Source organism: Cricetulus griseus (assembly GCF_003668045.3).
Source record: "Cricetulus griseus strain 17A/GY chromosome 1 unlocalized genomic scaffold, alternate assembly CriGri-PICRH-1.0 chr1_1, whole genome shotgun sequence".
Taxonomy (NCBI): Eukaryota; Metazoa; Chordata; class Mammalia; order Rodentia; family Cricetidae; genus Cricetulus; species Cricetulus griseus.
This window is the reverse complement of record NW_023276807.1, coordinates 210,744,788-210,757,833: the sequence shown is the minus strand read 5'-3', so window position 1 is coordinate 210,757,833 and position 13,046 is coordinate 210,744,788. Positions and strand designations below refer to the sequence as shown.

Genomic DNA, 13,046 nt, shown 5'->3' with positions numbered 1-13,046 from the left:
ATTGTACAGTGTTCTGTCTATATGTATCCCTACATGCCAGAAGACGGTATCAGACCTCATTACAGATGGTTGTGTGTCACCATGTAGTTGGTGGGAATTAAACTCAGGACCTCCGGAAGAGCAGCCAGTGCTCTTAACCTCTGAGCCATCTCTCCAGCCCATATTCCTGCTCTTAAAACAGAGTCTGAGTGTATTTGCTTCACAGTTCCTAGTACATCAATTAACCTAGCCATTGAATATCCATGTCTAGATTCTCCCAGTGGCAAACTTGAAAAAAAAAAAAAAGAGAGAAAGGAATGCAGGAGAAATCTGTGAATTGATAGATTTGACTACATATGAAATACATACGAAGTTGGGCATGGTGGAACATGCCCATAATTCCAGCACTTGAAGTAAGGGTAGGGGGATGGTTTGAGATCAGCCTGGTCCACATAGCAAAAGTAAGTCCAGTCTAAACTATGTAGGGTGACCCTGTTTTGACAAACAAAGCAAAACAATGATGGAACAATGTTGCTATGTGTAGAACATTTGCTTAGCATGCTACAAGGCCCTGGGTTCAACTCCAAACATTGTAGAGTTTGCAGACTGGCTAGGGAAGGCTGAGTCATAGTGTATAAGTGTCCACATTTGGGTGAGAAAACAACAAAAATACAAGGAAATGATTGCTATTCATCATAATTCTATCTGTGGCAAGAGGGAAGGGCTGTGATAGAGATAAGGGCATTTTGGTATCTACAAAGTTCTATTTCTCTGGGTAATGTTTTCAAGGGTGATTATAATAGTTTATTAAGTTGCACCCGTGTTTTCTATAAAACGGGTTGACTGGACATGGTGGCACATACCTGTAATTCTAGTACTTACGAGTTGAGGCAAGAGGATGGAGAACTTTAGTGTGGGCAGGGCTGCAAAGTGAGATCTGCCTTACAAAACCAAACCCTGGAATATAATAAGTCAGTGGTAGATCACTTGCTTAACCTTCCTGAGACCCTGGATTCAATGCTCAGTACTGCAAATAAAACAAAACTAAAAAGAAGAAAGGAAGGGAAGGAGGGAGTGTACCAAAACTAAAACCAAGGCTGGGCATAAGCACAAACAGAAGGATCAGGATTTCACTGCAAGCTCCTGTAACAAGTTTGACCCTGGAAACCTTGTCTAAAACAAACAACCAAAACAAACTCCAAACAAAAACAGTATAACCCGAAGCAAGCAAGCAAATCCAAAACTCAAAATATCTTGATCATGTTCTATTTATCTGACACAAGATCCATTTTTTTTTTTGGCAAAAATCATGTTTAAGGCTAAGACCTTGGTCCTTGAGTCCAGAGAAGGGATCTGGAGCTCCAGTTCACTGCCTCTTTCCTGGAGGCCCTGTTTCTGAATCTATTTCTTTTCTCCTGAATTTTCTTTTCACTGCTTATTTTCCTCTCAAATGCAGCCAGCTCAACAATGCAGGCTTAAAGGGCCAACTCTAATCATTGCAGAGTGGAGAGGAGATGACAGCTAGCTGTTTTGAGTGTTTGCTGCTAGTTAGTTGCCTTACTCCACTGACCCAGTTATGCCAGCATTGTAAGGTAGAGGCACATTGTCATTCTATAGATGAAGGGACAGAGCCACTGTGTGCCGAAAGCATCTTTTTGTACTCCTTGCTGTTTGTGAAGATAAGGATCTGCGTTGACGCAAGATTGTGCATACTGAGGAGGCATCATGTGATGTTTTGATGCATGTGTACAATGTATAATGTTCAAATTTGGATGAACTGCCCCCCAAACATCACTTCTTTGGGGTAAAAAAATAGAAACACTCAAAATCCTTCAGTTCTTTTTTCTGGGACAGGGCCTCTCCCCCGGCTGTCCTGGAATTTGCTCTGTGGACCTGGCTGGCCTCTAACGGAGTCTGGAGTCTTCAGAGGGCAGGGATTAAAGGCCTGAGCCACCACACCCGGCACTGTCTTACAGTGCCGCACAACATTAGACCTTACTTCTGCTATCACTTAGGACCCAATCAACCTTCCCCACCTTTCCTTGTGATGTGTAGTGTATTCCATTTGGCGTTCTATTGTGTGGTCCACCCTGACCTTTAGTAAACCCTTCTTCCTTGACTAGTTTTCCACCTTTTTTCTTGGGGAACACTCAGCATTTCTTCATCTGGTTATTTCTTCTGAGGGGTTTTCCAGGAATTCCATTTTGTTGGAAGGTTTCACTCTTTTTCTTATATTTTATCATTTATTATTATTTGAGGGTTTCATGTGTGTACATGTCTTTTGATCAAATCCTCTTCCCTTCTCCTGTTTTCCCCAGACTCTTTCCAACATGTCCCCCCCCCTTTTTTTTAAATAGCCCCCTGCTGTCCATATGGACAAAGTTGTGGGCCATTCACTGGCTAATCTCTGGTTTGTGGTTTTCTATGTAGACAGGTCACTGTGTATACAGTTCTCTTGCCTTGATGACAGGGTCCTTCAAGTGCTAGGATTTGTGATGCACCATTATGCTCAATGCAACTCTGTATTTTGAACTGTGACCTGGAACTTTCATAACGTGTTTAAAACAGTGCTTAGCCTACAGATGGTGCTCTATAAGTGCTGTTGTTTGGCTGGCCTGGGCAGCATGCTTGCCAGTAGAGTAGGGAGAGAGAGGAGGATCAGGAGTGCAGGGTAGCTCTCACTTCACAGTGAGTTTGAAGCCAGCCTGGGCTTCATGAGACCTTGTCTCAGGTTAAAGAAAAAAAAAATGGCTCCTGGTTCAAGTCCGATGGGAGGAAACAAGCACAAGAATCAATGCTAGAACTGCCTTCACTGACCTTGTCTCAAGTGAAAAGACTGTATGACTCCTGATTCAAGTCAGGTGGGAGGCAACCAGCATAAAAACCAGCAATGGAGCTGCAGTACCAGAAAACAAAGCTTCTGCATGTCTGTGTGGGACAAAGAACCCTAACTTAGACACTGAGCAGTCTGCTGTTGCCCTCTCCCCCTTTTAAAGACTGATCTTTACTCTGTAGCCCAGCTGGCCTGGCACTGGCTATGTTGACCAGGCATGCTGGTTTCATACTTCCTTAAGTCGGGCTGCCTCTAGATTAAAGGCATGCATCACCATACAGGCTACAGTTTTCACATGAATAACGCCTTCTTCTAAAAGTTCTTACGGTGTGGGTAAGAGACTGATGTTAGAAGGAAGCCTACGAAGACAAATGAAAACAACACAGATGTATAAAATAAATGTGAATCTCTTATCAGACAGCATGGGAAAAGGTCTGTGGCCTGGCTTCCCAACACTTGCACATTTTAATATCAAATTGTTCATCTTTTCTATGAGCCTGGGAGTTCGCTACCCAGATGGGGGTGCCGTGTTCTTGCCAACCTAGAGCCTCAGGTCACATTCTTCGCACACGCCCCTCCAGAGCCTCGAGCTCAGCCAGCACCTCCTTGGGCAGATCCTGGTTGACTTGCTCTGTCAGGTAGCTCCTAATATCTCGAACCTCCTGTTCCCAGAAGTCTTTGGGGATGGAGAACAGCTGAATGGTGTCTACTGCTTGGAGGCCACTGAGATCCAGGGCTCCTTCCTTTGGTACTAGCCCAATGGGAGTCTCTTGGGCACTGTCTTCTCCTTCTAATCGTCGGCAGATCCAGTCTAGCACTCGAGCATTCTCACCAAAACCTGGCCACAGGAAGCGGCCTGCTTTATCTCGCCGGAACCAGTTGACGTGGAAGATACGAGGCAGCCGGGCTCCTTTGTGTCCCTCCATGCTCAGCCAGTGTTGGAGGTAGTGTCCAAAGTTATAGCCAAAAAAGGGCCGCATGGCAAAGGGATCGTGCATAATGATCTTTCCTAGGACAGAAAGGAGGGTAGGGATGGGAAGGGGACCCTGTGTCCAGCTGGCAGAGGTTGGGTAGACGTCCCAGTTCTGAAATATCTTCAGGGAAAGTGAAGAGAAGGGATGGGAGAAAGGGAGTCAAGGTGGACCAGTGTGGGAGCAGGGACAGAGATGTAAACTCACCTTTGTGTTCAGCAGCGGCAGTGGACTCAGAGCGCATGGAGCTACCCACAAACACCCCATGACGCCAGTTGAAGGCCTCATACACCAGAGGTACTCCTAGAACACCAATGAACAGCTTTATAGACAACCCTTTTCTTCCATTTTCAGACCCCATGCCTCCTGCAAAGTTTGCATTCACCACGGGAGAAGGGGAGAGACAGCAGCAGCTGAAAGTCCAGAGTGAAGGGTCCTGTGAGCTTTAAGTACAGGAAGGTTGGAGCGTGACTGCTGCAGAGCTGGACCTTTTACTACAAAGGCACAGAGCCTCACATGGTGTTTACCTTTGGGTCTGCGGCCTCCAAAGATGATGGCATCAATAGGGACACCCTCTGGTGCTTCCCAGGCTGGGTCCATGATGGGACACTGGCGAGCCGGGACACAAAACCGTGAATTTGGATGTGCACAGGGTTCATTGTCACCTGGCATAGGAAATGCAAATACCATCACTGCCAAGGTAATGTCCACTCTCAACACAGACATACACGAGCACACACAGAGATACATTTTTTTTCTTTTAGTTTTTCTTCTTTTCATGATACCGAGGCTTAACCTGGGGTCTTACACATGCTAGAAAAAGTCCTCTACCACTGAGGTTTCTTTTGGTTTCATCAGCTGCTTATAAGATTGTGTGGTAAGGAAGAGAGGAGAGGGAATCCAGGACCTCTTCACATAAAGATCAGGCTATTTATCATGATGGTACCACTAGACAACAGTGGGAGAGGAACTGGGATTTGACTGGGCACTTTGGATACTTGGCATTGACCAAGACTTAAGGAAACAGTTAGATATTGGCATGCATAATAATTTTATTCCCAGAAACTTTATTTACAGGATTATTATTTCCCAAACTAATTTTCCCAAGCCTAAAGCAAAACCTAAGAATGTCAGGTCAATATTCAAGCAACTGGCTCTTCATTAACAGACCAGGGAAGACAATCTCCTGAGCTATCAAAATGCAAACAGGACTTGCTTTTATTACACATTTATATTTATTTATCGTGGTGGGGACTAGGGGTTGCCATGGCATACACGTGGAAGTCAGAGACAACTTGCTCAGTCTTCTTCCTCTATGAGGGTCCTGGGGATCTAACTCAGGTATCAGCCTTGGTGGTAAGCACTTTAACATGCCAAGCCAAGTCATTGATTTTAAAGCTAACAGAACTTTGGTTATTTCTCCAGGCTTGCCCAGACCCTGACAGAGTGGAAAGTTAGGGCATGAAGTCAATCAGGGACATAACGTGAGGAGCCCAGAGCATTTGACACCTTCAGGTATATTGGAGAGAAGCTGGGAACCAAGGCAGTAAGTAGCACGCGCATATGAGCACCACTGGGGAGACGGAACAGGCACAGTGCCTTCTCTCAGACTGGAAGTAGGGGGTGGAGGAGCTATGGGTCAGCAAGTCTGTTCCTGCCACCTCCCAGCCTAGGACCCTGGTGCAGGGTGTTTATGGTTCTGGGAACTAAAGATGGGCATGCGACTCTCTAGTTATACCAGTGAATTAAGATTGATGAAAGGGTTGAGAAACTAGCCTGTAGGGAAGATGATCATTTTTGGATTTCTCAGTTGGGTGGGGACACTGTGGGGTACTTAATGATGGTGTTAGAGAAAATAAAGGCTAATCAAAAGGAGGTTGGCTGCTAGGCCATCTGGAAAACTCAGGCCTTCAGTGACCACAAGCCCTTCCTCTGCTGTGTTCTTTTCCTATAACTGCAGCAGGCAGTAGGAAGCTGATTGTTGAGAGTGCAAGGCTTGGGGAGGGATGGGTCTCTAAGGCACTCTGGTAATGACAGGGTCAAGAAGTCAGCCTCCAGGAAAGTGTGGAAGTGCTAGCCTGAGTTCATGCAGAAGGATTACAGTATAGGGAGGCATGGGAAGGGTAGGGTAACTTCAGACACTGGCATGAGCAAGGGAACACAGGAGCCGAGTGGCAAAGAAGACAGACTTCCTTCTTTCCAATAGGTCAAATGTTACCAGCCCATTCTTTCTGGAGCAGTTTTCCAAGTAGTTCTTCCCTCACAACCCCTGCTTATATGTACTATTGACAAGTGCTATGTATTTGACAGTATGTTAAACTCCTTTTATGTATTATTTAATTCTCCCATAATTGTAACAGGTGAGTACTATGACAAACCCCATTCAATTGGTTGGGAAAACTTAAGAGAAGTTAAGTAATTGCTCAGATCCCCAAACAATGACTAATGGATCAGGGACACAAACGTTCAAGTTGCTAAGGCTGGAGACTGGCTGCTTTTGCTTCGATTCCCAACACCTACATGGTGGCTCACAGCCTTCTGTAATTCCAGTTCCAGGGGAGCATGCATACGATGCACAGAGACACACTTGTAGGCAAAACACACATCCACATTAAAGAAAAAAAAAAAAAAAAAAAAAAAAGAGTTCTGAGCCTCGTGGCCTTTGTCACAACTTCCTCACTCACATACCAGGTTTCCAGGGCTTCCCGAGCCAGGAGGTTACAGTGACACCAGGTGGAAGAGGCTGGTCAATGCCTTCCCAGTACACACCACCATCACTGGTTTCGGCCACATTGGTGAAAAGAGTGTTGCTCTGGATTGTGGCCATGGCATTGGGATTGGTGGTAGCAGAGGTGCCAGGGGCCACCCCAAAGAAGCCATTCTCAGGGTTGATGGCCCGGAGTTGACCTGCCAAAAGTGAAAGACAGGAAAGACCTTTAGGAAAAGCTGAGCTGTGAGGTTGAGGAGGTCCTCTGTTCCTCTCCTATTTTGCACACTGATAGATCTGATAGAGAAAGGCTGTTTCTGGGGTTGCTAGGCTAACTGAGGAAGGGACCAGGCTGGCTGTTTAGGAAAAAGGGTCCCTTACCTTCACTGTCAAACCTCATCCAGGCGATGTCATCCCCCACACACTCTACTTTCCAGCCTGGCAATGCAGGCTTCATCATAGCCAGATTGGTTTTGCCACAGGCACTGGGGAAAGCAGCTGCCACATAACGCTTTTTCCCTGCAGGGTTGGTGATCCCCAAAATCTGTGTTGGAGAAAAGGGAACGGAACGAAGTCACCAAAAGTCAGGGCATAGTCTGCATGGATGAGGACAGCTAGTGGGAAATGGGGTAGGAAGCCGGGGAATGGACACTAATGTTTATCCACTAAGCAGGCATCCCACCCTGCCATCAGGGCAAGGATAGCAGTATTCAGCAGCCTGGGGATAAAACTTCAGGCTTTCAGGCTCACCTTCCTGGCACCTGGCAGGAAGGAGGCAATGCTGAGGCAGATTGCCAAGGCTTCCCCACCACCCCTCCTCCACAGCTGCTTAGTTCCTCACCAGGCCCTCACCAGCATGTGCTCTGCCAGCCAGCCCTCATCCCTGGCCAGGCGAGAGGCGATGCGCAGGGCAAAGCACTTCTTGCCCAGCAAAGAGTTACCACCATAGCCGCTGCCGAAGGAGACGATCTCCCGCTGGTCTGGCACGTGGCCAATCAGGGTTTTTTCCGGATTGCATGGCCACTGGCTCACAGGATCCCCTGGAGACAATGGGGTCACAGTGCTGCTGGCAGTGCCATCAGAAACCCAGGTATCAGGGACTGGAGGGATCAAGGATTGACCCAAGAGACACTTGGAAGCATTGGCAGTGCCCAGGGGTAGCTAAGCCCCTCCCCCTTTATAGTACCCGTCAGCTCTTGTGCCTCTGTCAGACATGGAGACTGACGTCTGAATCTGGTGTAAACTGTTCTTCAAACAGTGTTACTCCAGTCCAGAATGCTTCCCAGGGCCTTGGGGAGTAATCATTCACACCCACAATATCTTTGTGGATGGTAAGATTTGGGGCTCCATCTGAGTGCAGAAAGGACCAAGTGTCCTACTCTAGATAGGGTAGGGACTCACCATGCCCAGTCAGGGGCTGGCCCACCGAATGCAGACACTTGATGAAGTCACCGTCTCCCAGGGCCTGAAGTACAGGTGTTCCTAGGCGGGTCATAATACGCATGCTTGCCACCACATAGGCCGAGTCAGTGAGCTGCACTCCAATTCGGGACAGTGGGGAGCCCACAGGACCCATGCTGAATGGAAGCACATACATGGTGCGGCCTGTGGAGGAAGGTGTCACTTGGATGAAGGATTCTAAACACACTCATATCTTCAGTGCCCCTGCTTCTGTGTCCCTGACTTGTTACCCTGCATGCATCCTGGGAATCTCTCGTCCACAGCTCGCTGGAATTCATCTGGGGACATCCAGTTGCCCAGCTGCCCACGGGCCCCACCAGCCAGGAGGGGCACTGTGTCCCGCTGTGAAGGAGTTACAATCACCGTCTTGCTTTCTACCCGTGCCACATCCTTGGGGTCTGTGCGAGCCAGCCAGCTGGGGGAGAGAGGATTGCCAGGAAATGGTGTCTAGTAGATTTTACTTACCTTCACACTCATTTTTTTTTTTCTTTCTTTCTTTCATTTATTTATTTATTTTTGGTTATTTTTTTTTCAAGACAGGATATCACCATGCAGCTCTAGCTGTCCTGGAACTCACTGTGTAGATCACGCTGGCCTCAAACTCACAGAGATCTACTTGCCTCTGCCTCTCTAAGTGCTGGGATTAGAGGCATGCACCACTAAGCCTGGCCAGACTCACTTTGTAAGTCCAACTTTGACTCCAGGTCTGTTTACCTTATGTTTTCTTATCCAATTGCATTTTAGTCCCTTTAGGCTTTGTGTCACTAAGAGGTGGTTTCTGCAAGGCCCAGCTTTGGAGCCTCTGCCCCTGGCAAATGTTTCATGAAGTGGGAGGGGGGCAGTAGGTTCCCCCTTCCCCCCCCAAAAAGCAAGAGCTCCAATTTGTAAATTCATATCTTTTTCATTTAATGTGAACATTCGCTTCCTAGACCATTTCCCATCAATCTCCCATTCTGGTTCATTCCACTGGTATTGTCTAGAAATATCTTTGTCGTGGTGAACCCAAAGAGACCTCAGTCTAAGCAGTAGCCTTTATTTTGGAGATTGTTAGTTTTAAGGCTTACCAGTTCTTATACTTGGGGAGCTTCCGGATAAGACCCTGCTTTTCTAGCAGGGCCAGTGTGGCAGTGTTCTCAGTCTCAGTCCCGTCACAAATGTGGATGCCCTCTGGTTGGCACAGACGGGCACTGCGCTCCACAAAGTCCCGAACTCCAGCTGGAAGCTGGCCCAGATCTCCACTGAGCACACGCAGGGTTTGGATGCTACGGCGTGGTGACCAGCACGAGGGCCTCAACCCATGCCAGCTAACCCTTTAAGAGGCAAAACAGAGAGGCAACCATCCCACGGCTGTCATGGGAGGCAGCTACTGGGGAGAGAGGACAGGAAGCTTGTGTCTCAGGAAAGAACTAAAGCATATCTTATGGCAGGCACTAAGAACACCAGGCTATGGTCAGTACATGGAATGAGTTCAGGCTACCTGCACTTGTGGTATTTATGAGGTTTGTGTCTCCTGGTCAGGGACAGAGAGTCGGTCAAATAAGCATAAAAGCACATATCGGGCTGCAGAAGTGCACATGCTGACACTGCACCTATAGCCCATGCCCTGCTTTACTAGGTTGGCTGTAGGGTTAGAAAAAAGCAGGCACACTGTAGCCCAAGAGTCAAGGAACTGAGAGCTTCATAAGGCTATTTTTAAGAACCTCACCAGTGTTTTTTCCAGTCACAGTTTTTATGTTAAAATGGCAGTTATTTTTATCTTTTCCTCATGTAAACGCCTCAACATAGGGCGTAGCTTGTGAGATGGCAGAGCCCTCTTCCAATACCTGGTTTTTAGATGAGGATTCTTGCATGAAGACAACTGATGTTTGTGGGTTCAGGTAGTGCATTTGTTCACCTGGGTCAACAATGATTGGTTAAGTATTTTTTTTTTTTTTTAACTAAGTGAAAGGCTGATTAAGAAGAACAAATGTCACTGGCCAGGGGTCCATGCCTAGATTCTCAGAAGGGCAGGGTCTCTGTATTGTTTGTCCTGTTATGCTCCCAGAAGATAGTTGGGTCTGCTGTGATTGGTCTGGACCCAAGATAGTAAAGGCCAAGAGAGGTAGTTACCCTTCTCATGTGCAAGGCTTCGCCTGCCAGAAACCCACAGTAGACCAAGATGGCTTGAGCCTATGCATCCCCTGGCCACCTCAGAAGTAGGGGTTTGTGGTAGGTCAGAACATGAGAGGACAGGAAACTCAGATCACAGGCTATATGCCTGGGAAAGAAGGAAACGGAGTTCTTGGATGTGGGGTTTGGGCCTGGGTGGCCTGTTTTCAGGAAGACAAGAAAGGCAACATGCTTAGTGTGGCCCTAGGGGGCTGGGGGCACCCAAAGCAGGGCTCTGTGTTATCTTTTTCTGCCCAGGAACATTTCCCTGAGAAATTAATTTTAAAGGCACAGTCTTGATGGCTTCTGTCCCTTGGAATCTGGCTCCAGTTGTCTTTTCCTAGCCCCACCCCCCATCCTCCTGCATGCTTCTAAGAGGGAACGTCTCACTCACATGGACTGACCAAGTAAAATCTGCGTAGGAGAGATAAGGGTTTAGACTCAGTGTCAAAGACCGTGGAGAAGGGGACACACAGAGGAGAGACCCAGTTGTATGGCGGGAGGGGAGCCAGCCAGGACAAGCTTGGGGCCCAGGAACCGCTAAGGGAAGAAGCCAGCCGAGTTAAAAGAAGGCAATATGCCCCGCTTCTCCCATCTTATCCCTGCCCGCCTCCAGTCCCCAGGTCCCCGAGGCTTCACTGGGCTGCATGCCAGGTTCCATTCTCGGGAGGCAGCGAATCATGTTTACCTTCTACCCTCTTGAGGAAGCTTTGAGCTTGGGCTCCCAAAGGCTCAAGCCCTTTGGCCTCAGGGCCTTATGGCTCCTCACAGCACAGAGGGGGTGGACTGGGAGCCCCAGTCTGAAAGAATTACATCTGGTAAGCAAACGATTTGCAGAGACAGGGCTCGGGAAGGCAAAGGGGAAGGGGGAGGAGAAGACAGCACAAGCCGGCAGGGAGGAGTAGGAGAGTACAGAGGCTGGGAGAGCTTGCGTGGCTGGAGATGGGGGGCGGGGACCGCACCACCGTGAGACCCATACTGGTAAACAGCCGCCCTGCCAGTCTCTTCCTAGGATGGGAAACAAGCGGAGGCAGCTCCGATGGTGGAGCACGGAGTGGGCCCCGGGCTGTGGGTCACTCACCGCAGACTCGGGAGGTACATAGCAGCCATGGCACCTGGGCTGGCGCTGCGGGATGGCCACAGGAACCAGTGCAGTCGGGGAGACAAGGAAGGCGGGGAAGGAAGGAGCGTGGCAAAGCCAAAGGGAGCTGAGGTTGGGCGGGAGGCGCTTAAAAAGGAGGCGGGCAGGCGCCGGGGCGGAACCTAGCTGGTTCTCTCGCCCATCTGTGGGCCAGCTCACTGGCCGGCCGGGGTTCCAGGCACCGGCTCGGTGAAGCCTCCGCCCCACAGGCATCATACCCTCAAGCCTACTCTCCCCATTGGAGGCTTGAGTTCACCTTGGGTGCCGCCCACTCCTAGGCTCCGCCCCACGACCCGCCACGCTGCAGGGCTACTGATGTAACTTTGAAGACTGTTGCTCCTTAGAGATAGCAACCAAGAGACATCGAATGTCAGACAAACTAAGAATGAGGGAAGAGTCCAGGAGCGGGAGCCCAGAGTAACCTGATGTTTAAAACCTCGGGGACCGGCTTTGCCTTTCCCAAGCACTCCTAGCCTTAGGCTTTTCTTTTCCGGGATCCCAATGCTAAGTTCGCCTTAGTCCTCAAATAAAAACAAAAGCAAACAACTGCTGTCCTGGTCCTGCTTTTTATCAAGGGAGTTTTCTCTAGCACCATGAAATTGGTGGGCTCTTTTTTTCAGGCCCAGGGACATTTCCTTGGTCCTCTACCTCCCTCCCCCCCCCCCCCCGCATCCTAAGGAACATATCCGTCCTCATCTTGCCACCATCATAAAGCCCTTGAGTAATTTCTCAACTTGCCGTTCCAACTCGATAACACTGGGTATCTATGATCCAAATGCTGTAGCGCTTCAAACTCAACACGTCTATGGTGAACATCTGCTCAGAATCCTCTTTCTGTAACTGTACTTTGGCCCTCTGGAGAGCCATCAGGTCATGTGGGTCTGCCCTTGCTTCTCTCAGGGCCAATTTGTGTGGCCCACACTCTGACCACACCATCAGGATGCTCAGAGATGGAGACATGAGAACCTTGTCTGAGACTTTTTCTGTAAACTTTGGAAATGAGCTCATTTTCGGCTGGATTGCTGAGCTGGGAGAATATAAACTGGGCTCTGTTGATGTCAGCTTGGTACTGCAAAGCGTGAGCCTGCCTGAGGCAGAAGCAGGGATGACCAATAGATTTCCCCTAGCCCCCACAGTGGACAATAGATTTCCCCTAGCCCCCACAGTGGACAATAGGTTTCCCCTAACCCCTACAGTGGACTTTACTGAGATATTCTAAAGGCATCATCATCATCATCTTATTTATTATGTATATTTGAGTTTTGCCTGCATGTATGTCTGTGTGAGGATGCCAGGTCCCCTGGAACAGTTATGAGCTGCCACATGGGTGCTGGGAATTGGACCCAGGTCCTCTGGAAGAGCGGTCAGTGATCTTGACTTCTGAGCCATCTGTCTAGCCCTCCTAAAGGCTTCTTAAGCTCCCACTTATTCTTGGGGTCTGGGATGGAAACTGTGAGGGGAGATGCTCAGTATGCAGGGGACTGAGTTGGGAAGGTTCTCCTTAGCTGCTGAGGAATTCTCTCTTTCTATCTATCCTGCTCTTGCTGGGGCAGGTGGTCCAGGGTTTCTTACTCCTTGGAAGCCATGTGAACCATGAGGTACACCACTCTGTTGTTGGAGCCAAATTCTTTGTCATACCTGGACAGGAGCTTGACAAAGTGGTTGTTGAGAACAATGTTGGTCCCACTATCAAATAGAATGGATGTTGCTATTAAAGTCTCAGGAAACAGCCTTGTCCCCAGATAAGCCCAGGATGCCCTTTAGGGGGCCCTCCAATGCCTACTTCACCACCTTCTTTATCTATCT

General features: G+C 48.6%; 1 protein-coding gene across 1 annotated transcript; it reads right to left on the bottom strand.

Annotated features, from left to right (window-relative positions):
- Positions 1-3,201: 3,201 nt before the first annotated feature.
- On the bottom strand, positions 3,202-11,397 carry Pck2 (phosphoenolpyruvate carboxykinase 2, mitochondrial). The gene is made up of 10 exons (XM_027390575.2): positions 11,181-11,397; positions 9,016-9,261; positions 8,182-8,366; positions 7,892-8,095; positions 7,343-7,530; positions 6,872-7,034; positions 6,472-6,690; positions 4,311-4,448; positions 3,991-4,086; positions 3,202-3,821 (listed from the first exon to the last, which is right to left on the bottom strand). The coding sequence occupies exons 1-10, from the start codon at positions 11,207-11,209 to the stop codon at positions 3,367-3,369; spliced, it is 1,923 nt and encodes a 640-aa protein (XP_027246376.1). The 5' UTR covers positions 11,210-11,397; the 3' UTR covers positions 3,202-3,366.
- Between the last annotated feature and the right edge of the window lie 1,649 nt (positions 11,398-13,046).